The sequence below is a fragment of the Aedes aegypti genome, chromosome 1, assembly GCF_002204515.2.
Source record: "Aedes aegypti strain LVP_AGWG chromosome 1, AaegL5.0 Primary Assembly, whole genome shotgun sequence".
Taxonomy (NCBI): domain Eukaryota; kingdom Metazoa; phylum Arthropoda; class Insecta; order Diptera; family Culicidae; genus Aedes; species Aedes aegypti.
In genome coordinates, this window is record NC_035107.1 from 291,372,732 (window position 1) to 291,398,339 (window position 25,608).

Sequence of the window (25,608 nt, forward strand, 5' to 3'; positions counted from 1 at the left end):
GAGGAAGCTTTTCCAGCTTCTCGGAGGAAGTTTTTTCAGCTTCATGGGGGAAGGTTTTTCAGCTTCTTGGAGGAAGCTTCTCCAGCTTCCTGGAGGAAGCTTCCCCAGCATCCTGGAGGAAGATTTTGCAGCTTCCTGAAGGAAGCTTTTTCAGCTTCTTGGAGGAAGCTCTTTCCAGCTTCCTGGAGGAAGTGTTTCTAGCTTCCTGGAGAAGGCTTTTCCAGCTTTGTGGATTCTTAGAGGAGCTTCATGAAGGAAGATTTTTCAGCTTCCTGGAGGAAGCTTTTCCAGCTTCCTGGGGGGAAGATTTCCAGCTGCGAGGAAAAAGCTTTTCCAGCTTTTCAGCTTCTTGGATGAAGCTCTTTCAGCTTCCTGGAGAAAGGTTTTCCAGCTTCCTGGAGGAAGGTTTTCCAGCTTCCTGGAGGAAGTGTTTCTAGCTTCCTGGAGAAGGCTTTTCCAGCTTTCTGGAGGTAGCTTTTTCAGCTTCCTGGAGGGATCATTTTCATCTTTTTGAAGGAAGCATTTCCAGCTTCTAGGAGGAAGCTTTTCCAGCTTCATGGGGAAAGGTTTTTCAGCTTCTTGGAGGATGCTTTTCCAGCTTCCTGGAGGAAGATTTCCGGTTGCTAGGAAAATCTTATGGGGCCCAGATAGCCGTAGCGGTAAACGCGCAGCTATTCAGCATGACCATGCTGAGGGTCGTGGGTTCGAATCCCGCTGGTCGAGGATCTTTTCGTAAAGGAAATTTTCTCGATTCCCAGGGCATAGAGTATCTTCGTACCTGCCACACGATATACACATGCAGAAATGGTCAATCGGCAAAGAAAGCTCTCAGTTAATAACTGTGGAAGTGCTCATTAGAACACTAATCTGAGAAGCAGGCTTTGTCCCAGTTGGGACGTAACGCCAGAAAGAAGAAGAAGAAGGAAAATGCTTTTTCAACTTCTTGGAGGAAGATTTTCCAGCTTCCTGCAGGAAGCTCTTTCAGCTTCTTGGAACAATCTTTTTCAGGTTCCTGGAGCAAGCTTCCTGGAGGAGGCTTTTCCAGCTTCCTGAAGAAAGCTTTTCAAGGTTCCTGGAGAAAGCTTTTCCAGCTTCCTGCAGGAAGAAGCTTTTTCAATTTCTTGGATGAAGCTTCTCCAGCATCTTGGAAAAAGCTTCTCCAGCTTCCTGGAGGAAGCTTTTCCAGTTTCCAGGAGAAAGCTCTTCAAGGTTCCTGGAGCAAGTTTTTCCAGCTTCTTGAAGGAAGGTTTTCCAGCTGCTAAGAAGAAACTTTTTCAACTTCTTGGAGGAAGATTTTTCAGCTTCCTGGAAGAAGTTTTTTAAGCTTTCTGAAATAAGCTGGTGATTTTCAGATATTCCAGTTTCCTAGAGGAAGGTTTTACAGCTTCCTGGAAAAGCTTTTTCAGCTTCTTGAAGAAAGCTTTTTAAGATTCCTGGAGAAAGCTTTTCCAGTTTCCTGGAGAAAGCTTTTCAAGGTTCCTGGAGAAAGCTTTTCTAGCTTCCTGGAGGAAGCTTTTTCAGCTGTTTGGAAGAAGCTTTTTCAATTTTTTGGAGATAGATTTTCCAGCTTCCGTGAGGAAGCATTTTCAGCTTCCTGGAGGATGCTTTTTCAGCTTCCTGGTGATTTCCAAATTTTCCAGTTTCCTGGAGGAAGTGTTTCTGCTTCCTGGAGAAAGCTTTTTCAGCTTTCTGGACAAAGCTTTTTCAGCTTCCTGCAGGAATCTTTTTCAGCTTTCTGGAGGAAGCTTCTCCAGCTTCTTGGAGGAAAATTTTCCAGTTTCCTAGAGGACGCTTTTCCAGCTTCTAGGAGGAAGCTTTTCCAGCTTTGCAATAGAAATTTTCCAGCTCCTTGGAGAAAGCTCCTTAAGCTTCCTGGAGGAAAGTTTTCCAGCTTCCTGGAGGAAACTATTCCAGCTTCCTGAAGGAAGCTTTTTCATCTTCCTGGTGAAAGCTTTTCAAGCTTCCTAAAGGATTTGCCTCAAAAGCATTTCCAGCTTTCTGAAGAAAGCTTTCCAGCTTCTTGTAGAAAGCTTTATCAGCTTCCTGGAAATAGCTTTTTCAGATTCCAGGAGGAAGTTTTTAAGCGAAGCTTTTCAAGTTTCCTGGAGAAAGCTTTAAAAGGTTCCTAGAAGAAGCATTTCCAGCTTCTCTGAGTGACAGAGAAGCCAGCTCCCTGAATAAAGCTTCCTCAGGAGGAAGCTTTTCAAAATTCCTAGAGATAGTTCAGGGTTTGAGACAAATCCTGCCCAAAATTTGAGCCAAATTCTGCTCAGGATTTAAGACAAATTCTGCTCAGGATTTGGGACAAATCCTGCTCAAGATTTGAGACAAATTCCACTCAGGATTTGAACCAAATCTTGCTCAGGATTTTAGCCAAATTTTGTTCAGAATTTGAGTAAAATCCTGCTCAGGATTTGAGACAAATCCTGGTCAGGACTTTTGCCAAATGCTGGTCAGGGCTTTTGCCAAATCCTGGACAGGATTTAAGCCAAATCCTGCTCAGGATTTGAGCCAAATGCTGCTCAGAATTTAAGCCAAATCCTGCTCAGGATTTAAGCCAAATCCTGCTCAGGATTTTAGCCAAATCCTGCTCAGAATTTTAGCCAAATTTTGTTCAGAATTTGAAACAAATCATGCTCAGGATGTAAGCCAAATCCTGCTCAGGATTTAAGCCAAATCCTGCTCAGGATTTGAGCCAAATTCAGCTTATGATTTGAGCCAAATCCTGCTCAGGATTTAAGCCAAATCCTGCTCAGGATTTTAGCCAAATCCTGCTCAGAATTTTAGCCAAATTTTGTTCAGAATTTGAGCCAAATCCTGCTCAGGATGTAAGCCAAATCCTGCTCAGGATTTAAGCCAAATCCTGCTCAGGATTTGAGCCAAATTCAGCTTATGATTTGAGCCAAATTCTGCTCAGGATTTGAGACAAATCCTGGTCAGGACTTTTGCCAAATCCTGGTCAGGATTTGAGACAAATGATGCTCAAGATTTGAGCCAAATCCTGGTCAGGATTTGAGCCAAATCCTGCTCAGGCTTTGATCCAAATCCTGCTCAGGATTTGAGCCCAATTCAGCTTATGATTTGAGCCAAATTCTGTTCAGGATTTGAGACAAATCCTGCTCACGATTTGAGACAAATCCTGTTCTGGATTTGAGATAAACTTTGTTCAGGATCTGAGACAAATCCTATTCAGGATTAGAGGCAAATCTTGTTTAGGATGTAAGACAAATTTCTATTAAGGATTTGAGAAAAAATTTGTTCAGCATTTGATAGAAATTTTATTAGCGATTTGAAGCCAACCCTTTTCAGGACTCAATCAAAATACTGTTCTGAAGCGTTAGGTTACAAAATAAGCTCTACCCTAAGTGCTCATTCATCATCTTCCCATAAGCTTTGTATGAGTTCGGAAAATCTGCTCCATTTGGACCAACCAGCAAAACAACACCAGCTGGAGGGGTGGAAAGCTTCGTCAAAAGCCAGAGCGTGAGAGCGATTTTCCTTCCATAGATTTTCAGCGTTCGCAAGGGGGGGCGTGGGGGGGGCTCCCCTCCCGAGAAGGATGTCATCTCCGACTGGTGCGGTTTATTGGAGATGCAGCCTCCGCCTCGGCCTCCACCTCGTCGTCCGAGAGATCCATGTTGATGTTGCTGTTTGTTCTTTTGTTGCTTTGGTGCTCCCGGGAGCGCGCGGAGCCAATATATGCTAATGCTCTCGCTTCGAAAGTGAAAATCTGTGTGTGCATTGTTAATAATTGGCGAGCTTCTTTGTTTGTAGGCTGTAGGGCATTTTAGGCTGCCTGTTCTACGTTTCCTTTTTTCCGTTTCCAAATAGCTGTTTGTAGTGGCGCAAAATCAGTTATGTAACCCATTAATCAACAACCATTAATCGAACGCTTCAAAATTAACGCGCAAAGTGCTGTGAATGGGACAAATCGTGGATTTAAACTTGTTTTGCTTGCTGTAGAGTTTCTGCTTTTTTTCCTTTCGCTTTGTGTTGCTAAAAGTTTCGATCGGACGGGAAAAAAGGTGCCCTCGGACCAAAATCGACGACTCGTCGTCGTCTAGTTCCTTCCGGAGTTTGGAACGGACGGAAGAAAATGCACCGCAGGATGTCCAGCTTTCGCGAGTACAAGTTTTTCCGTAGCTTCTCAGCAAAAATAGAAAATTGGCACATCCGCAAGGCAGAATCCCTCTGGAAGCGTATGCGGGAACGGAAACTGGCAGGTAAAGTCGCAAGTTCTTCTACGCGTTTGGTCGAATTGAATAGGTTGGGTTTTGTGATGTGACTCAACGCGCCAAGTCGTGCCTAGACGTACTCCACTCCAAAACGTCCAACCCAAACCTAATTAATATTCCGAGCTTCACGCTTGAAAAGCATAATTCATTTAGCATTCATACGAAGCATATTAAACTGTTCATTCATCATCATCGTCACCTTGATGTGTGTTGTGTATATGCAATAGAAGTAGCAGCAGTAAAAGCAACAGGAGGTGTACTGCCGTTTTACATATAATTGTCTTATGTTACATTTTGTCTCTGAATATTTTATTATCTATCTATAAAAATAAAAATGGAATGGTGTTTGTATGTCACGAAATGACTTACGAACGGGTCTGTGGATCTGAATGATTCTTTCTCCGTTTTGTTTGTCAAGGGTTCCGACGTGTTTGTGTGTATAAAAATCCAAATTTGAAATTCTATGAAAACATACCACAAATTGAAAATACGTAGTTTTTAATAGCCTGTGACTTTGGAAATCACTTGTTCTTCTAGCATCGGCTTAGTATTCCATGTGGAATACTACCTTATTTACGTCATTGTGTTCGCCGCGTACTTTTACAGTAAAGAAGAACTGATATCGTCTGCCTTAACTACACAGTAAAAAATAATGAAGATTACACGTCATGTAAACTTCATTTATGCGATGTAAACATGACGTCATGTAAATTTAAGTCTGAAATCATGTAAAAATGTGTTATATGTCATGTAATCACTCAGAATCCTGCTGGATTACATGACATATAATTGAAGTTTACATGACATATCATGTAAATATTCATGATATTCCACGCTCCAATTATGTGCATTATATGTCTCAGAAATTTACACGTTTCGTTCGAACTGTGTACACTCAAAAAAATCCAAACGTCATTGCTACGTGAAAAATCACGTAGATCATTCCAAATTCATTTTGCCTCTACTTCACCTGACTAACATAAAGATCACTAAGCCGTTCATAACCATCAAATAATGAATCGGAAATTGTTACTAAGGTTACCTATCGCACTTACGTGAAATTCACGTAGGTGCCTAAGTTCATTTTGACATCTGCATATGGACCAATGCACGAGTTCACTATTTGACCTTTAAGCGGTGCCGTATTATTTATGTGACCATGACAACAAGTGAATATGGCACCGCTCAAACGTCAAATTAGTGAACTCGTGCATTGGTTCATTGTACGTACATTCGGTGTTAAGCGCAAATGCTACACTCAAAAAAATCCAAACGTCATTGTTACGTGAAAAATCACGTAGATCATTCCAAATTCATTTTACCTCCACTTCACCTGACTAAGATAAAGATCACTAAACCATTCATAGCCACCAAATAGTGAATCGGTAATGTTTACTGAGGTTACCTATCGCGCTTACGTGGAATTCACATAGGTGCCTGAGTTCATTTTGACATCTGCATAGTGTACGTACATTCGGTGTTGAGCTTAAATCCCAAGATGGCGCCCGCTTGATTTTTGAAGAACTTCAGAAGCTGCTGCTGCTTTTAACACTGTGTAAGATTGATTTCAAGGTAAATATGCTTTGAATACCGAAGAATCCCTGCATTACTTCATATTTTATACGTGATTTATAACCTCTATCAATTATAGCACGCGAAGGCTACAACAAGACAGACCAAACTCAAAAAAATGGGGAAACAGGATTCAAAATGCTCAGATTTATAATAAAAACATCACAATCTTTTAAGTTTGTTTACATTTTCCAATTGGGGAATAGTTTTCTTCCAAAGCCTATAAGAAATAAGATTGGTCTTTATTACAGTTAAATTTAATGTAAAACCATCTAGGTCCTATTGAAAGGCTACCGGAAAATCCACGTAGCTCTTACGTTTAGCGACGACGGTGGAATGGACGATGTTCAAAAGTTCATGCGTTCATTCTGGGCTACCTATGATTAACGTAAGAGCTAAGTGGTAAGTGCGATGGAAAAAAATCACGTATGTTTTCACGTAACAATGACGTTTGGATTATTTTGAGTGTATCCTGTGTTAGATTGATTTTAAAGTAAATATGCTTTGAATACCGAAGAACCCCTGCATTACTTCATATTTACACCTGATTTATAACCTCTATCAATTATAGCACGCAAAGGCTGCAACAAATTAGAACAAAGTCACTACATTTGGGAAACAAGATTGACAATGCTCAGATTGAATATAAAAATATCACAATCTTTTAGTTTTGTTTACATTTTCCAATTGGGAATTAGTTTTCTTCCAAAGCCTATTAGAGATAAGGTTGGTCTTTATGCTAGTTAATTTAATGCAAAACCATCTAGGTCCTATTGAAACGCTTCGTAAAGGCTACCGGAAAATCCACGTAGCTCTTACATGTAGCGCCGGTGGAATGAACGAAGTTCAAAAGTTCTTGCGTTCATTCTGGGCTACCTATGATTAACGTCAGAGCTACGTGAAAAGTGCGATGGAAAAAAACTACGTATGTTTTCACGTAACAATGACGTTTGGATTATTTTGAGTGTATGATGAAAATTAAAGCAGTTCTAAACCAGACCGCAATTCAACACTAGATAAAAGAAAACGGTACGTTAAAATCGATATTTTAAATATCAGCACATCATTTTGTAAACATTGTTTTCATATATCTCATTTATATTGTTCTCAGTACATGTTTCAAAAATACTAAGATGATCATACATATATGCATTATGAATATCTCAAAATATCTCAAAAGTGATCATCTTCACCTCATTTTACGATACTTACATATATATAAAAGAAAACAATTTCATGCTTTCTTTTTTACGCTGCATACAGAAGCGTGGCTAGGGGGTGCGATGGGTGCGGTCCGCACCGGGTTCTGAGCCGTTATGCCCCGTGGAATCATACAACTTTATTTTTCTCCCGTACTGAGCTGGGCCAGTCTAATACCACCCGATATATCTCTTACTCGATGGTCCCTTCAATATCGAGTAATGGAGAGTTGACTGTAGAACACAAAATCAGTGCAAATGAAATTCAAGAGACCATCGAAGTAGCCATGAAAATCAACTTTTACTATTGTCCTTCAACTGGATATCGAGATGCGGAATATCGAGTGAAGGAGAGTTGACTGTAGTTTTTTAATCTGAATTAATTGTTTCTCAATCAATCAATCTTAATCTTCGCAATTTCTCATCGTAATAGGCTGTTTTTCATCACGTCAGTCTGTCATGAAACAGCCTGCTTTCCTGCACTGAGGTATGCAGTGCGGGAATAGTCATTACGCAACTGTGCTGTAATGATTCATTACGCAATGCTTTCTCATTACGCACCTGTTTTAAGTTGTGTAATGAGTCAATACACAACAATTTTTCAGAAATTGTAAAATAATGGTGAATGCATTCCGATATAATTTCCGATACCCTCAAGTGGTCTTCTACGGAATTGCAAAAAAATTTGTACGCAGCTCGATTTTTATAGCACTCGTCGTAATTATCCTACTCGGTAAGCCGTTTTAGGATAAATTTACGACTCGTGCTGTAAAAATCATCATTCTGCAACTTATTTCGTAAACTACTATTATCACACAATTTTCCAATACAATGCAAAATTCTACTAAAATCTTTGAACGTGTTTTCTCGGATAGATATTTGTGAAAATGGGACAACTATGCCTAGAACGGCAGTAGCGCAAAGCGTTGTCGCGCAGTGGCAGTGGCTCCCGCTCACCATGGTTGGCAGTCATCGAGTCAAACACTTTATGTAGTGGGTGGGTGGCAGTGCACTATCGCTTATTGTGATGTGATGTGTGTTGTGTATGGAATCTAAAATGATGATCGTAAAAAAAACAAAACACCGTAATGAACCGAATGGAGGAGTCAGAATAAATGTTGCTGTTTTGCAGTGATGCGTCCCGTTACTAGTGGGATTTCGAATTAAGTCTAAGGCTTGCTACAATGCATATGGAGTACTATGATACAATGCATATGAAGTACTTCGAATTAGACTCTTATGATAACTCCTTTAAAACATATTCAACTAAAAATCTCTTTCGAAATAATGCTATTTCGTGTTCTCATGATTTCAATTTTATGAAGTTCGGAATTATTTTCCGAACGGTAGGTATTGCAATCAAAGTGAGCAACTGCGCCTGTCTCAGCACTGTTATGCGTTGCCACTAGCAACTGGTGGGAGCAGAAAACTGTTGCTTTCCTGCTGCCGAGTTGAGATTCTTTTTTTTTTGTTTTCTCTTATCATGATGGAGCGCTTTGCAAGAGAGTGAGAGAGCTTTTGCTCTAGATCAGTTTGATTTGTGGGTATGGGGTGGAGAGAAATGGTTTGATGGATTCCGTTGAATGGACTTGACGAGTATGATAAACGATCAATTGAAATTTTATATCGGTGTTGGTTTTTCTCAATGAGTGCTTTTGTACCTTTTATGACTTTTTCTATACTCGCCATAAGGATCAATATTACCAATTTCTTCTTCTTATTCTTTCTGGCGTTACGTCCCAACTGGGACAAAGCCTGCTTCTTAGCTAAGTAATCTTATGATCAATTCCACAGTTTGAACAACTATCGTAAAACTAAACATTACATTACTTCGCAATTGCATTTAATGGAAAATTGATGTGAACTTTGTGAAAAAGTCACATGTCGTCTCGGTGACAATCGAACTCACAACTCCCTGTTCACTAGATAGGGCGCGTTACCTCTACGCCATGCAATCTTTCGACACATTTAGGGTAATTTTTGCGATAACTTCTTCAATGAATATCGTAAATTTTAGAATCAATGTATTTTTGAATCAAAATACTACAAGTTTGCATGAGAAACATAACATTTTTTTCGAATAAAAGCTTTGGCATTATGTATTGATAAGACTACAACAGATTATAATTATTATTTATCTTTATTAGTGAGATTTTCAGCCCTTGGCTGGTTCATCTCCGCTACAACAGATAATCGTCTTAATATAATTATTTAACATCGAAAAAAGAACATAAAACACAATACATGATTTGGATTGTTGTTCTTTACCAGTTTCAAAAATTGTTGACTTCTTGATCATCCACCACAGGGGTTGATATTTGACAAATTTCCCCTAAAAACTCTGATGAAACTATTTGAGGTCGTCATTCTTGTTACGCCAAAAGTCCATTATGTCCGTTCCGCGACTGTCGTCTCACTATGTTAACCTTTCTCGATTGTCGGAATTCAACCACACTGGTGACATTGCCCTTAAAACCTGAAAGATATCACCAAGCGAATCCAGCCCGTATCGATATCTCAGGAAGTACCCAAATTTATCTTATCGCATCAAAAAACAAAATCAAAACAATCTGTGGCCGTTCTCCGCGCTCGCAACGAATATTCGATATCAGTCTTTGTTTGACCGTCGGACCGTGCCTAGGAAAGCTATCGATCTGCCTAAATCGGAAACGCGCGAGCGCTAATCCGCAAGATTCCGTCAACCTTGTCATGTGATTTCCACTTTTCGCTCAACTCGTTTAAATCTTGTCCGCACCTTGAAAACCTATTCCCGGGAATAATGACCGACCAACAGCGCTATCCGGTGGCTGAACGGAACCGCCGGGCCAAGATGAGGTTCCTTGAGGGGATGAAGACCTTCTACGAGGCCAAACGGAAGACTTCCGTCGAATCGCTGCAGTCGGAGTCCGCCAAGAGTACCGCTTCTGTGCCCAAAATAGATTTGTCCGTTCCGGGAACACCCATTTCTTCGAGGTACTTGCGTCTGCGACGAGAATCGGAATCCAGTGGGGTGGAGGTTCCTCCGGAACCGGTGGTTCTGCCGAACGAGATTGTGGTTAGCAGTTTGGTGATTGATAAGTTTTTGAAGGATATGAAGGCGCTTGGTGGTGATGAGAAGGATGGGCAGGAGCAGCATGCTGAAGTGGTGAATCTGGATGGCGATAGCTCGGACGAAGAGACGAAAAAGGAAGGGGATGTCGCTGAGCAGTACTTTAAGGAATCGGAAGAGAAGCATACATATCACAGGACGTTTAGTGAGGCAGTGCAGACGTTGCACAGTTCGGAGGTTAAGAGCCCTGTAGTGAAGAGATACCTTGAGGAATCTTCTGCGAAGCATTCGTACGCGAGAGATTTCAATGAGGCGGTTAATGAGCTGAATCCAGCTGTGCTGGAAGATGATCCTTTGAAAGACGAACCGATACCAATCACTAAAGGGTACAAGTCATCTGTGCCAGGAACACCCATCAGTTCGAAGCATCTGGATAAATTCAAAAAGCGGAATTACATAAGCGATTCCTCTGACGACGAAGACGAAGGAGATACGACTGACAACCGCTACCAATCGAGTTTAGCTGATCCGTTAGATAAGTTCATCAAGGAAATGGAAGAGTTGAAGGCAGGGAGGCCTGACTTGAGTAAGACGAGTCAACGGCGGGACAATCAGTTTTCAGTTGATGAATATCTGAATGCCTCGGAAACGAAGAAGAGCTATGCCAGAACGTTCTCTGAGGCGGCGCAAACATTGTATTCAACTGAAGTGAAGGACCCTAACATAAAGGATTATTTTGAACAATCTGATGCAAAGAAAACATTCCGCAGAGAATTTTCCGAGGTGTACCAAGAAATCAAGCGGGAAGAGCCTCCTTTGCAACCAGAGCAACCAGTGGTTGTCGAGGAATTTGATCAGAAGAAGGTGCCTACAAACGATGCCGTGCCATACGATTCATTGGAAGAGTTGTTTGGCACATTCGAGCCGCCCAAAATTGAGCCAAAGCCGATTTCGAATGATTTTTCGGTCAACTCATACATGACTGCGTCAGAAGCCAGTAAATCCTACGCTAGAAGTTTTTCTCAAGCAGTGCAAACTTTGCACGCAACTGACGCCAAGGATCCATCTGTTAGAGAATACTTGGACCAGTCATTGGCAAAGAATGCATTCCGCAGGGGATTCTCTGAAGTCTACCGAGAAGTAGACGTGAAAGACATTGCACGTGATATTATTCCCTCCAAGCCACAGTCATCTGACCAACAGAAAGATAACAAACAAAGCGAAAATCCAATTTCTCGCTCTAATGACGCTGACGCTGATGGATCACCTCCAGCAGTGCAAAAACCGCTGCCGCAGAAAAGCATCTCCGTGCCCGGAACTCCTATCAATTCGAGAAAGCTAAACCCAAGGGAGAAGCCACCGCGCTCGGTCGAAGCCAAACCAGAGAGTACGTATGCCAAAACTGAAGTTTTACTGAGCCCTCGACTGCAGACCAGAAAGCAGCGGGGATTGTTCAACGTTGAACACTACTTTGCGGCCAGGCTGTTTCGTCGGGCTCGAAGCGTCAACGACGATCCGGAAGCCGGCAACACTGGTGGCGGCGGTGGTGGCCTAAACGATGATAAGCTTTTCTCTCTTGCAGGAGATGGTCCAGTTACGAAGTCGGGCAGCCAATCGGAGATGTCGGCGACGGAGCATGCGGAGAATTCAGCTTCGGCTGTGGTTCGAGGTCGGGCAGTGTCGACCGCCGAGAACAACATGGACAAGGCATTTTGGATGAGCTTCGGGTCATCTTAGAGTGGAAGTGTTAAATTCTATGTTAACGATGTTGGTTGTTATTATTCAATAAAGGAAATTTGTCGAGTTGTGTCTTTTTAATCTCGATCGAAACTTCCATCAATCCATTAGGTATCCGAGGAAGAACTCATGTGTAATAAATTATTGTGTTTCTCGTTTCAGAAATTGAGGCCATTGAAGCGTGTCGATGGCTTCGAGCTGCCGGATTTCCACAGTATGCTCAAATGTACGAAGGTAAGTCATCGTCATCGTAATCGCCAAGCCACCATACTACAACTGTCTCCCAATCCATTTCAGATCACCAGTTTCCGATCGAAATCAATGACGTAGCCAAGGACCACCCGTTTCTGGAGAACGACCCGCTGCAGTCCCTGTACCGACGGCTACAAACGCTCAACCGCTGTGCAAACATGCACATCGATACGCACCAGCATTCACATCCGCCGAAGCCGAGCGAAGACTCGGATGACGACAGCTGTGCCCTGTCGGAAGCTTGGACCTTTGCCCACAACAGCCGGAGGTGGTCCCGAGTGGAAGACGCTGCCGGGTTGGTCAGTGTGATCAAGCAGAAACAATCCAAGCAGAGCGACGTCAGCACGGTCAACGAAACCGATTCGGCGGACGAGTCGTCCAAGAGCGGTTCCAAGACTACGACTACGGACGACAAGGAAAACTGGGGCGACGATGGAGTGACGTTGAGCATTCTGTCCGACAGCGATCAACAGGACGGTCCCGTCAGACTACGGAGGACAGGCAGCGAAAGACTCAAAGATGGCGCCAAGGCACTGCTTCGGCGGGTCGAATCTATCAAGTCCCGTCGACGGAAGCGACAGAATCGCGATGGACTCATCCTCTGTGGCCCGCATTCTTCCAGCTTATCACCTAGTCATCACAATGTTGAAGACTTGAAGCATATCGATGTGATGTCTTTCTCCAATCCCTCATCTCCTAGACCTTCGGCGGCACTGGGTGACCATCGAAGGGACAATACCCTTGGAACGAACGAGATCGTGTCGAACCTACTGTCACCCTATACTCTTAGTCCTTTTGGGCACATGGTTGAAGATAACAATAAAAAGGAGCACAAACGTAGCACCAATAGATCTAGTCCGTTGCACTTTTTCATTCAGCTGCAGGAAGCCAAGTCGGGTGACGACTCGTCCTCCATCTGCAGCGAAGACAGCCAGGATTTGAACACCGGCTACTTCGCTGGAAGGGTTGTGAAGACTCCTAGCAAGAAGTATCCTAAGGCTAAAAAACTGCTGCGCAATAAAGTGACCGCTGATGACTCCGGAGCGCTTTCGGATTCGGAGTATCAGTCTAAGTTAAGGCGAGCTAAAGTATCTAGTGATTTGAAGGAGAAAAGTAATAATACACTTCAGGTTTCAAAGCTGAACCGTGGAGGTTCGCTGAACTTGGGGAAGAACTCCAAGCGTTACCGTGATGCATTCCATAATCGTTCGATGAGAGTGGCAAAGACCAGCGACGAGAAGGATGGGGACGACCGGAAGCGTACTATTGTTGCTAGATGGCATAGCTTTCAGCAACCCAAGACCTCGGAAGGGCGCCGAATGGGCATTGTAGACTTGAAGGATGACGGAGCTAGAGACAAAGGAAAGTACTCGGGAGGAACCAGCATCGTGGAGATGTCCTGTGGACAATTGCTGGTGGTACGGAAACTGGCTTTGGTCACTCTAACAGGATACATGGAACGCTACTGCCCAACGCACCGTTCCGGCTGGAATTGGGATCTGCCAAAGTTCATCAAACGAATCAAAACACCAGACTATAAAGATAAGAAAGTATTCGGAATACCACTAGTCCACAACCTGCAAAGATACGGCAATACTCTACCGGAGATAATCCAGATGGCGCTGACTTGGTTGGAGCTGAACGCTTTGGACCAGGTCGGATTATTCCGAAAACCCGGCGTCAAGTCACGGATAGCGAAACTGAAGTCCACCATCGAGTCGGGCAATAATGTCTCCAACCGGATGGACGTCTTCGACGATCACCACGCCTATGACGTCGCGGACATGATGAAGCAATATTTTAGAGAGTTACCAGACCCACTATTGACGGCGAAACTGTCCGAGACCTTCGTCGCAATATTCCAGTGTAAGTTGATGCTAGTCGAAGAGCTATACGCAGAATCTACTAACCGCTATCCTTCCAATTTCAGATCTTCCAATTGAAGTTCGAGCGGAGGCAGTGCAATCGGCAATTCTGCTACTACCAGACGAGCATCGGGAGGCGTTGTACACCCTACTAACTTTCCTGGAAAAGGTCACCACAAACGCGTGTCAAAACCAAATGACGGCAAACAATCTCGCCGTCTGCTTGGCACCTTCTCTATTCTACTCAATTTCCGGGAATAGGTTTGTCGCTGATTGAACCTCAATCTCCCAACATCCTCACTCAAACTCAAACCATCTTCCTCAGGTCATCTACGGCGTCGCCCCGACGGAAGAAGGGTGCTACTGGTCAACCGGACGAAAAGGAACTCTCGGAGACGCGGGCATCGCACGATTGTCTGGCTTTTCTGATCCAAAACTACCGGACGCTGTGGACCATTTCGAGCGATCGGATGCGCAAGTGTAGCTTCAACTACATGGAAGAGTCGAAACCGGTGCCGTTGGAATCGCTTGGGGCGGAACTGCACGTGCAAAACTGGCGTGGCTATCTGACCGAGTGCATCAAGGAGTGCGTCCGGGAAGGAAAGGAAAGGTAGGCAATTTGAATGAAAAGCAATGATCGGTATGCATACGAGCTGCCAACACAGCTTAAAAAGAGCTGAGTAGATTCACCAGGTTTGTTGGTAAAAGGATCGCATAAAAGCTTTCGTTCGTATGTATAGCGCATTTACTCAGCATAAAACCGTATAAGGAAAGTTTCGAGAATGTTTACATCTGCACTAAAGGTTAGTTGGGATGCCTTTAAAAAATTCTGCAAGAATATCAAATTCACATTCTAATGTCGTTTTCGTTTTTTGGAACTGGGTCGGTGATCAACACATAAACAAACAAACGTCAAGCAAATTGTAGTCCGGTCGAACCTGAATCGGGTTGGGGTTGAAACTGTGACTCAGAACGGGTTGCGCCAGTTCCAACCTAGGTTCAAAAACGAATTCGACATAAGAAACGAAGTGTACGATTTGACAGATAACTTTGAATTATTCTAACAATGTATGTTGGAAAATTAAAGTTTTTTTTTAATTTTACGATCAAACCTTCATGCCAAACACTGTCGAATGCTTTTTTTGTCTAGAAGTGCAAGACCAGTAGAATAGCCTTCAGATTTGTTGGAACGGATCAAATTTGTTACACGTAAAAGTTGATGAGTGGTCGAATGTCCATGGCGGAATCCGAACTGTTCATTGGCAAAAATTGAATTTTCGTTGATGTGGGCCATCATTCTGTTCAAAATAACCTTTTCAAAAAGTTTACTGATGGAGGAAAGCAAACTGATTGGACGATAGCTAGATGCGGGATTTTTTGTCTGGTTTTAAAATTGGAACAACCTTAGCATTTTTCCATTTGTCAGGAAAATATGCTAATTGAAAACATTTGTTAAATATATCAACTAAAAATGATAAGCTACTTTCTGGAAGTTTCTTGATGAGGATGTAGAAAATTCCATCATCGCCAGGAGTTTTCATATTTTTGAATTTTTTAATAATAGTTCTCACTTCTTCCAAATCAGTCTCCCAGGCATTTTCGAAAACGTTCTCTTGAGGGGACGGACCTGGTGTAGTGGTTAGAACACTCGCCTCTCACGCCGAGGACCTGGGATCGAATCCCATCCCCGACATAGTCACTTATGACGTAAAAAGTTATAGTGACGACTTCCTTCGGAAGGGAAGTAAAGCCGTTGGTCCCGAGATGAACTAGCCCAGGGCTAAAAATCTCGTTAATAAAGTCAAATCAATCAACGTTCTCTTGATTGAGAATGTTTACGAAGTCCTGAGTAACTTGATTTTCAATTGGACTAGTAAGTCCTAAATTAAAATTGTGCGCACTTTCAAACTGCATAGCAAGTTTTTGAGCTTTTTCGTAATTCGTTAGTAATAATTTGTTTTCCTCTTTCAATGCCGGTATTGGCTTCTGAGGTTTTTTCAAGATTTTAGATAATTTCCATAAGGGCTTAGAGCCAGGGTTCTATTGAGAAATTTTATTTTCAAAATTTTTGTTTCTTAAATCTGCAAAACGTTTCTTGATTTCTTTCTGCAAATCCTGCCATATAATTTTCATAGCAGGATCGCGAGTGCGTTGAAATTGCCTTCTCCTCACGTTTTTAAGACGGATCAAGAGTTTAAGATCATCGTCTATAATCACGGATTCAAATTTTACTTCACATTTTGGAATTGCAATGCTCCGGGCTTCAACAATGGAATTTGTTAAAGTTTCAAGAGCATTGTCAATATCAAGTTTAGTTTCTAAAGAAATGTTAACATCAAGATTAGAGTCAACATATGTTTCATATATATTCCAGTCGGCTCGTAAATAATTGAAAGTGGAGCTGATAGGATTGAGAATCGCTTCATGGGATATTTGAAATGTAACAGGGACATGATCAGAATCAAAATCAGCATGAGTAACTAATTGGCTACAAAGATGACTAGAGTCGGTTAAGACCAAGTCAATCGTAGATGGATTTCTAGAAGAGGAAAAACATGTAGGGCTATCAGGGTATTGAGTAGAGAAATATCCTGAAGAGCACTCATCAAATAAAATTTTGCCGTTGGAATTACTTTGACAATTATTCCATGACCGATGTTTGGCATTAAAGTCACCAATGACAAACAATTTTGCCTTATTGCGAGTCAATTTTTGCAAGTCAGTTTGGAGCAAATTAACTTGCTGTCCAGAGTATTGAAAAGGCAAATAGGCAGCTATGAAAGTATATTTACCAGACTGTGTTTCAACAGAAACACCTAAAGTTTCAAAATTTTTAGTTTCAAATGACGAAAACAGTTGTTGTTTTATACGCCTATGAATGATGAATGCAACTCCCCCACATGCCCCGTCAAGTCGATCGTTACGATAAACAAAAAAGTTAGGATCTCTGTTGAGTTTAGATCCAGGTTTTAAATAAGTTTCGGTAATAACTGTAAGAAAATTAAACAGCTCGTCCTCTTTACCATTCAGAGAACGAGCATTCCAATTTAAAATATTTAAATTATTATATGGATCCATTAGAAAAACGTAATCCAATAACAGTTTGATTTGTAAATTGTACACCAACGTAGACTGCTTCAGCCATAGTGGTGGCTTTGAACATTGCATCAATCATTAGATTCAATTGTTCAGTTAGAAAATTAAAATCAGAGGCAAACATATCACTTGCGGTGGGTACATTTGATGATTTCCCATTAGAACTTTCGGTAGATGAAGAAGCAGAGTAGGAGTTACCTGTGGCGGTAGGGTTTTTTTTGATGGAATATGCAATGCTGTTTCCTCTCCGTGCAGTATTCGGTGAGTGGTAACCAAGGTGGCAACCCTGAATGCTACCCACTGCACCGTCGAACGAGCGCGCCAAAAGCGCATCATTGAGAAAGAGAAGACGAAGCAACAGTGCAAAGTACAGTTGATTATCATTCATTCGTTACTATTCAACCCGAGCAGACGTTTATTAAAGTTTATCTCGTTTCATTCACACAAGTGTTTCATTCCAAGTCCGGTTCCTTTTCTTCGGTGTTTCGCTTCCGTTGTGCCGTGTCCACCTCTGCCCAACAGGTAATGGTCCCAGAGGAAATCCGAAATATTATTTCCGGATAGTTTAGGAAGAAAGTGTGAGAAAATGTTTTCCTGTTTCGGGTGTTCGCGCCGCGTGTGATTGGATTTTGTTTCCTGCTGTGGTGATTCAGTTCGGAAAACAAAATGGCGGAGCCGAACAAATTCGCGTTTGCCAGGTTGAGCAACCACAACTGGCAGATCTGGAAGTTCCGGATGGAGATGCTACTGACCAGGGAGGAGCTCTGGTATGTGGTGGGCGATGTGAAGCCGGAACCGGTTACCGATCAGTGGACGAAAGACGACCGGAAAGCGCGTGCCACCATCGGTTTATGTATCGAGGACAATCAGTTCGGTTTAGTGAAAAACGCGAACAGTGCGAAAGCTTTCTGGGATGAGTTAAAAGCATACCACGAAAAGAACACGGTCACGTCGCGTGTGTCTTTATTGAAGAAACTTTGCAGTGTGAATCTCGCGGAAAGTGGTGATCTCGAGTACCACTTGGTAGTGCTGGAAGACTTATTCGACCGTTTGTCGAATGCGGGGCAACCGCTGGAAGAGTCGCTGCGGATCGCGATGATCCTGCGCAGCTTGCCCGACTCCTACGGAACATTGGTGACGGCCCTAGAGAGTCGTGCCGATGCCGATATCACCATGCAACTGGTAAAATCGAAGCTACTGGATGAATTCGAGAGGCGGAAGGAACGATCCGGTGATTCGTTTGATATGAAAGCGATGAAAAGTGCAATGCAAAGTGTGGGTGGTGTTTCACAACGAGTGTGCTATTTCTGCAACAAGCCTGGCCATGTGCGTCGGAATTGCCGGCTTTATCTGGCGAAGCAGAAAAGCGGCGAAGACGAGAAGAAGCCAGAAGAAAAATCGAGCGGCAGGCAAAATGCGAAGAAAGTGAAAAATGAAACCTGCAGTGCCGGTGTGTGCTTCATGGTGGCGGATGATGGACAGCGTGAATGCTGGTTTATAGACAGTGGAGCGAGCTGCCACATGACAAGTGACAAGAAATTTTTCACGACGTTCGAGGAGAAGGCTGGTCCAAATGTGATTTTGGCCGACGGCAAAGTTGCTGCCACAGCTGGATGCGGTGATGGTGTAGTGTTGTGTGTAGGTGGAGATGGAAATACAATCGAAGTAAAGTTGCGCGATGTGTTGTATGTTCCCTCCCTTACCAGTGGACTTGTATCTGTGGACAAGTTAACCGCGAAAGGATTTGTGGTGAAATTCCGAAAGGATGGCTGTTCCATTTGCGACGTCAGCGGTAAGGTGGTTGTTGCCGGAGAGCAGACTGGATCCCTGTACAAGCTGAAGCTGGCGGAAGTCGCAAGGAAAGTGGAAGGTAAGATGCACAATCATAATTGTCAACATCAGTGGCATAAGCGTTTCGGACACAGAGACCCGGCAGTATTGTCGAAGATTGTCGATGGCAAATTGGGCGTAGGCGTGAAGGTCACGGATTGCGGCATCAGACAAACTTGCGAGCCATGTTTGGAGGGTAAGTTGTCGCGGAGTCCGTTTCCGAAAGTAGCGGAAAGAAAGTCAAAGGGTGTTTTGGAGTTGGTCCACACAGATCTCTGTGGTCCAATGCGAACGACGACACCTGGTGGAAAACGATTTCTGATGACGATGATCGACGATTTCAGTCGATACACGGTCGTTTATCTTCTGGAGAAGAAATCGGAGGCTGCTGGTAAGATAAAGCAATACGTGAGGTACGTGGAGAACTTGTTTGGGCGGAAACCACGAGTGATCAGATCTGACGGCGGTGGTGAGTACGCCAACGAAGAGTTGCGACGATTCTTTGCTGATGAGGGTATTAAGGCACAGTATACGACTGCGTATACGCCTCAGCAAAACGGAGTGGCGGAAAGAAAGAACAGATCGCTACAGGAGATGGCTACAACGATGCTATTGGATGCTGGTTTGGACAAGCGTTACTGGGGAGAAGCTTGCGTTGCTGCTGCATACTTGCAGAACAGGCTTCCGTCCCGGTCAGTAGATACGACACCGTATGAGAAATGGTGTGGTCGCAAGCCTGAGCTGGGGCATCTGAAGGCATACGGATGTCCGGCATATGTGCATGTTCCAGGAGTGAAACGTGGCAAGTTCGAGAGCAAAGCGAGAAAGTTGACGTTCATCGGTTATTCGGAGGAGCATAAAGGCTACCGGTTCGTAGATACCGGAACGGATATGGTGACGATAAGCCGAGATGCGAAATTCTTGGAAATGCAGGATCCGAAGTGTTCATCACGGGAGAAAGTGAATGAAGGTAGTGAAGTTGAGTGGTTCTCGGGGGCACAACCTACCGAAGTAGACAATTTCGAAGGATCCGAGTTGGACAAAACTGAAGAAGAAGACTATTTTGATTTGGACAATACGGCAGGAGAACAAGATCCGTTGCAAGTGAAAGAAGAAATTCAAGATTCTAGTGCGGACGAAAATCCTGAAGACATGCGTCGATCCAGGAGGAGTAATCGAGGTGTCCCGCCTAGTCATCTGTCGGAATACGTTGTAGGCATAGCAAGAGCTGACGGCAGGAGCGCAAGAAGTCAGGAGGAGGTATTCCGAGGAATGCAGCGAGGATCAGCATTGAGGAGGAGTGATGGAATATGCAATGCTGTTTCCTCTCCGTGCAGTATTCGGTGAGTGGTAACCAAGGTGGCAACCCTGAATGCTACCCACTGCACCGTCGAACGAGCGCGCCAAAAGCGCATCATTGAGAAAGAGAAGACGAAGCAACAGTGCAAAGTACAGTTGATTATCATTCATTCGTTACTATTCAACCCGAGCAGACGTTTATTAAAGTTTATCTCGTTTCATTCACACAAGTGTTTCATTCCAAGTCCGGTTCCTTTTCTTCGGTGTTTCGCTTCCGTTGTGCCGTGTCCACCTCTGCCCAACATTTTTTCCATTTGATTTGAAACAAGTAGAATAGGTACTCATGGAACGAATAGTGGAGGAGTTCAAATTACCTGCTACGATATCGGCAAAGGATTTACCGTGGGTAGATACATTCGAAATTATTCGGCTACCCGACGGATTAAAATTAGTTTGTGAATGAGCATGATTATGATCTTCCTGATGGGTATGATTCATGATCAAGCGATCGTTAACTGAAAAATGAGCATTGTTCGATATTCTACCAGGCAAATTCCGGAAACGACCGTTATCGTAACGGATATTATCTTTCATCTGCCTGGCACGAGCCTCAATGACTCTTTTGCGTGAAGGGCAATTCCCAAAATTTGACTTATGATTAGCCCCACAATTAGAGCATATGAACTTGGTGGTATCTTCCTTCACAGGACAGACGTCCTTGGCGTGAGAAGAACATCTACAAATCATGCATTTAGCATCCATGCGACAATTTTTTGTACCATGACCCCACTTTTGGCACCGACGGCATTGAGTGGGGTTCTGGTAATTTCCTCCAGGTTTCTGGAAATGTTCCCATGTCACACGGACATCAAACAAAAGTTTTGCTTTTTCTAAAGCTTTAATATTATTTAGTTCTTTTTTGTTAAAGTGAACTAAATAATATTCTTGAGAAAGCCCTTTCCGAACAATGCCAGATTGGGTTCACTTTTTCATAATGATTACTTGGACTGGGGAAAATCCAAATAAATCATTTATTCCATTTTTTGATCTCTTCAGGTGATTTATAGTCACTGGAGAGACCTTTCAAGACAACTTTGAACAAACGTTCAGTTTTGTAGTCATAAGTAAAAAAATTGTGCTTCTTCTCTTCAAGATGTTTGAGAAGAAGTTTGCGATCTTTAAGAGTTTCCGGCAAAACGCGACAGTCTCCTTTCTTTGCGATTTGGAAGTAAACCTTGATTCCCCTAATGGAGTGCAAGATCTCCTGCCTAAATCCCCCAAATTCGGAACAACTGACCACGATAGGCGGCACTCTTTGCTTTCTCACTCTAGCCTGGGCTAGAGGTTGCTTCGATTTGGTGTTCGGAAAATTTGTCTAGACAGAAAAAATATTTAATTTTCAATGTGGTGTAAACTGAAGGCTACTGTAAAAATAAATCAAATTCGTGTGTTGTTACAGCATCATGTAAATTTAAATGAATATACATTCAATTTTCAACTAAAAATGGTTGAATATTACACGATCGTGTAAATTTGAAGTGAATTCGATTGAAAAATAATGGATTGGTTGTTGAAATTTACGTTTATTTTGATGCTCCAAATATGTGCATGAAAATAAACTTAAATTTACAACATTTTTTAGCTGTGTAGAGCATCGAACTGATTGCTCATTTCGATACAATTATTCATTTCACCCTTGGAAGAAAGTTCGCATTCCGGAGAAACGTCCTTTCTTCCATTCTTGCCACGTTTAGTGACAGTTTTAAATCCCACTTTTTTTGGAAGGAAGTTGTGAATTCAGAGATTCACCCTTCCTTTTGTTTGTTGTTGATACCATGTTAAGTTAATAAACGGAAGAAGACGTGACCTCCTGAGAGGTTTTTCCCAAGACGGTGTCCAAGAAGGATTACCACCGTTAGCTTTCGCCAACGGGTTCAACGAAAAATCGAAGGCACGGGTCCAAACAAGGATCGTAAAGGGATCAATAGTAGGAAAAAAGTACTGAAAAGTACTGTTTTAGTAGTACTGAAAAGTACCGTTTTTCATTTTAGCACTGAAAAGTACTGTTTTATTGCTTTAGGTAGTTTAAAAAAACTTCCAAGAACAGAGAGAATTCGTGTACGCACAGCACGAAGGTACGATGCGCGCTGAAATGTAAAGTTTTACTAAAAAAATATGAATAAAGGGTGTACGGAATCAAATTGCACCATTTTTAAAAGGCTGTAACTGTTTACCCGTTGGGTTGGGTTTTATTGCAATTTTGGGTGTAATTTGTTCAATGTGTATTTGTATACGTTGTGCACAGAGAAAATCTACACGTCAAGGTCATTTGTTTTACTTATATATTTGCGCAATGAGGAAAACCACATGACTTGAGTGTGATTGCTATATGGATTTTGTCATTGACTTAACGGTATCAGAAGGCCGGCTCCAAAGGCACGTTCCCCACCAGTTGGGAGATTTGTACCATCGCCATATTTGAGCCTATTTTATCATCTACCCGATGGGAGAGGAAAGGGAAGGGAAAGATGGGAGAGGAAATAGGAGTGGGGTCCCTTGAAGAGGGAAGATCGCATAAGCGAAATGAGAGCATGTAGCTCCATACCACAATGGGTTCGAACAGCGCGCTAAAAAGGGCACTGCAAAACGCATGAGCGTAAAGCGAGCCTATAACTCATTACCACAGCGGGTTAAGAATAATAGAATGTCCTGAAGATTCAGGCTTCTGAATTTAGTTTCACTTAATAAGTGTTTAATAAGTAATTTGAATCGCATTTGCGCACATATCAGGTGATACAAAGTTCCATAATCGGAGTCACAACTATCACACACAAATGAGTCAGCACGCTGAATATTTGCCATGTGATAGTTGAGTCGGCAGTGGCCTGTCAACGCTCTGACCAAGAGACTGCAATTCTGCTTTGACAGATTTGTTAAATACTTCGCCACCCTTGGAGATGGCTCAGTAATGTACAATTTTGTTTGACGACATGACTCCAAACTATTCCAATATTGCTTGTGCTGAATTGCCGCCCAAGAGTTTATCTGAAGCTTCATCCAGCACTTCGAAATTGGAATAGCCGGCTCAGGGCCAATGAAGTCATACGATGCTCCATCGCGAGCTAGCTCATCAGCCAATTCATTTCCAGCGATGGAAGAATGGCCAGGTACCCATACAAGGTTTACAGAGTTGACTGAATTCAGTTCCTCAATTTGAGTTCGACATGCGATAACAAGCTTCGACCCTGAGTTGGCCGAAGCTAGTGCTTTTATAGCAGCCTGACTATCTGAACAGAAGTATATGACTTTACCCATTACGCGCTGTTGAAGTGTTGATTGCACTCCACACATAAGAGCAAATAGGGAAAGTGTACCAGTTATGGCCATAGTGGTTCCCTATTTGGCCATATGCATTATTTGGATAACTTTTACATTTTTAACCTTTTTGAATGTTTAAACATCAAGGTTTATCCTTTATTTTACTGCCAAAACACAAAAGATTTTTCAAAATGTGAAGGCATTCAAGATATCAGGTATGGCGAAATAGGGAACCACTATGGCCATAACTGGTACACCTACCCTATTTCCGCCTGAAAAACGGTGCAGTTTCTACCAAGTGAGTAAAACTGATTCAGCCTTAGCTCACGAGAATATACTCCTGCACCAGCTCTACCTTCAAGAAGGGAACCATCAGTGTAACATACTATATTGTTTGATATACTTCTTTCCAAATAGCCAAACGTCCACTCTTCCCGTGAAGGGAATTGTGTGGTAAATGTTCTGTAAGGAAAGTTACAAGCAATTGTGAGATCACTTGGAGCAAGGACAATTTTATCCCAATTCACCAAAAGTGGAAACTACGAAGTGTGTGTAGATCTACGATTCACTGGATTTTTCTCCAGTAGATCCAGTACCCATAAACGGTAAGAGCAAGAAAGTGCTTCTTGTTTAAGATATATGTGTAGTGGCGCAACGTCGAAAATGGCCTCAAGCGCTGCTGTGGGAGTTGTAGAGAACGCACCAGACATCGCCATCAAGCACATCCTTTGGAGATAGCCCAATTTTGATTGGATTGTTCTCACTTCGCCCTTTTGCCACCACACAAGACATCCATATGCCAATATTGGTCGAACAACTGTTGTGTAAATCCCTTTGATAATTTGGGTTTGAGGCCCCAAGTTTTACCAAAGGTTCGCCGACATTGAACGAAGGCCATGCAAGCTTTTTTGACTCTGAAATCAATGTGAGGTGTCCATGAAAGTTTGGAATCTAGAATGACTCCGACATACTTTACTTGATCAGTCACATTAATCTCAGTGCCAAAAAGACGTAAAGGTCGAATTCCATCGCGGTTTCGTCTTTCCGTAAAAAGAACAATAGATGTTTTATTCGGGTTAACCGAAAGGCTATATTGGCGACACCAGCTCTCGACTACCTGAAGAGCACCCCAGACAACCAGAAGTCGCATGAAAGTTCACGTAACAACTCGTTTATTCGTGCAAACTACATCAAAACCGCAAAACACGGTGGATAAAATCGTCAGATTGATGAGTTTCCTCGCATAAAACGCTTTCTTTCTGAGTTCATTTGTACATTTTGTTTCGTCTTGTACACTCGTACAAATTAAGTCGATTCAATCCGTAGCAGCTGTCAAATCAACATTTGTTATCATAAGTTAAGTCGCATAAGATCACAGGTTAGTTCGGTAGACAATTTACACTCTCGCATTGTATGCTATTATTCATCACATAATATATGCACGTATATTGCCTCCACTTTTGTACGTAGAAGGCCTTTTCGCGACATCTTATAAGTGAAATTTTGCACATACAAAGCCTCCATGGGATTTCGTTATACGTACATTTTGGTTGTCTGGGACTTTGCATCAGGTCGAATAGGGTGCTTATGCACATACCAACTATCAGAGCTAGATAGTCGTCGGCAAATCCATAAGTTGGAAAACCGCAATTATTGAGTTGCCTCAATAGAGTATCTGCTACGAGATTCCACAAAAGTGGTGACAAGACTCCCCCTTGGGGGCATCCGCAAACACTCAATTTTCGAATCGCTGCTAGACGCAATGTCGAGAAGAGATGTCGGTTTTTGAGCATTTGATGAATCCAATTGGTAATCATTGTAGGTAGCCCATGGTTTCGTGCGGCTTCCAATATGGCATCGAAAGACACGTTATCAAAGGCACCCTCAATATCCAAGAAAACACCCAAGCAGGATTGCTTCTGAGCGAATGCTTTCTCGATATCGTATACAACTTTGTGTAAAAGAGTCACAGTGGACTTTCCAGATTGGTAAGCATGTTGATTGACATGAAGAGGCATGTTTGCCAAATAAACATCACGGATGTGATGATCGATAATGCGTTCCAGACATTTCAAAAGAAAAGAGGTCAGACTGATTGGTCTAAAACTCTTCGCTTCTTCATACGACGCGCGTCCTCCTTTCGGGATAAACCTTAC

The 25,608-nt window shown here is 42.6% G+C and overlaps 2 protein-coding genes across 8 annotated transcripts in view; both read left to right on the forward strand.

Moving 5' to 3' along the window:
* The window catches only part of LOC5577645 (rho GTPase-activating protein 7), a 170,674-nt gene that overhangs the window by 123,601 nt on the left and 21,465 nt on the right, over positions 1-25,608 (forward strand). For all 7 annotated transcript variants that reach the window (XM_021838139.1, XM_021838137.1, XM_021838141.1 and 4 more), the window contains exons 7-10: positions 11,955-12,026; positions 12,090-13,910; positions 13,975-14,170; positions 14,235-14,519. In XM_021838139.1, coding sequence (XP_021693831.1) covers positions 11,955-12,026; positions 12,090-13,910; positions 13,975-14,170; positions 14,235-14,519 — 2,374 coding nt within the window. The remainder of the gene's footprint in view (positions 1-11,954; positions 12,027-12,089; positions 13,911-13,974; positions 14,171-14,234; positions 14,520-25,608) is intronic.
* Positions 9,605-11,858, forward strand: LOC23687557. The gene is made up of 2 exons (XM_021838144.1): positions 9,605-11,442; positions 11,638-11,858. Exons 1-2 carry the CDS (start codon positions 9,786-9,788, stop codon positions 11,790-11,792), a joined length of 1,812 nt encoding a protein of 603 aa, XP_021693836.1. The 5' UTR covers positions 9,605-9,785; the 3' UTR covers positions 11,793-11,858.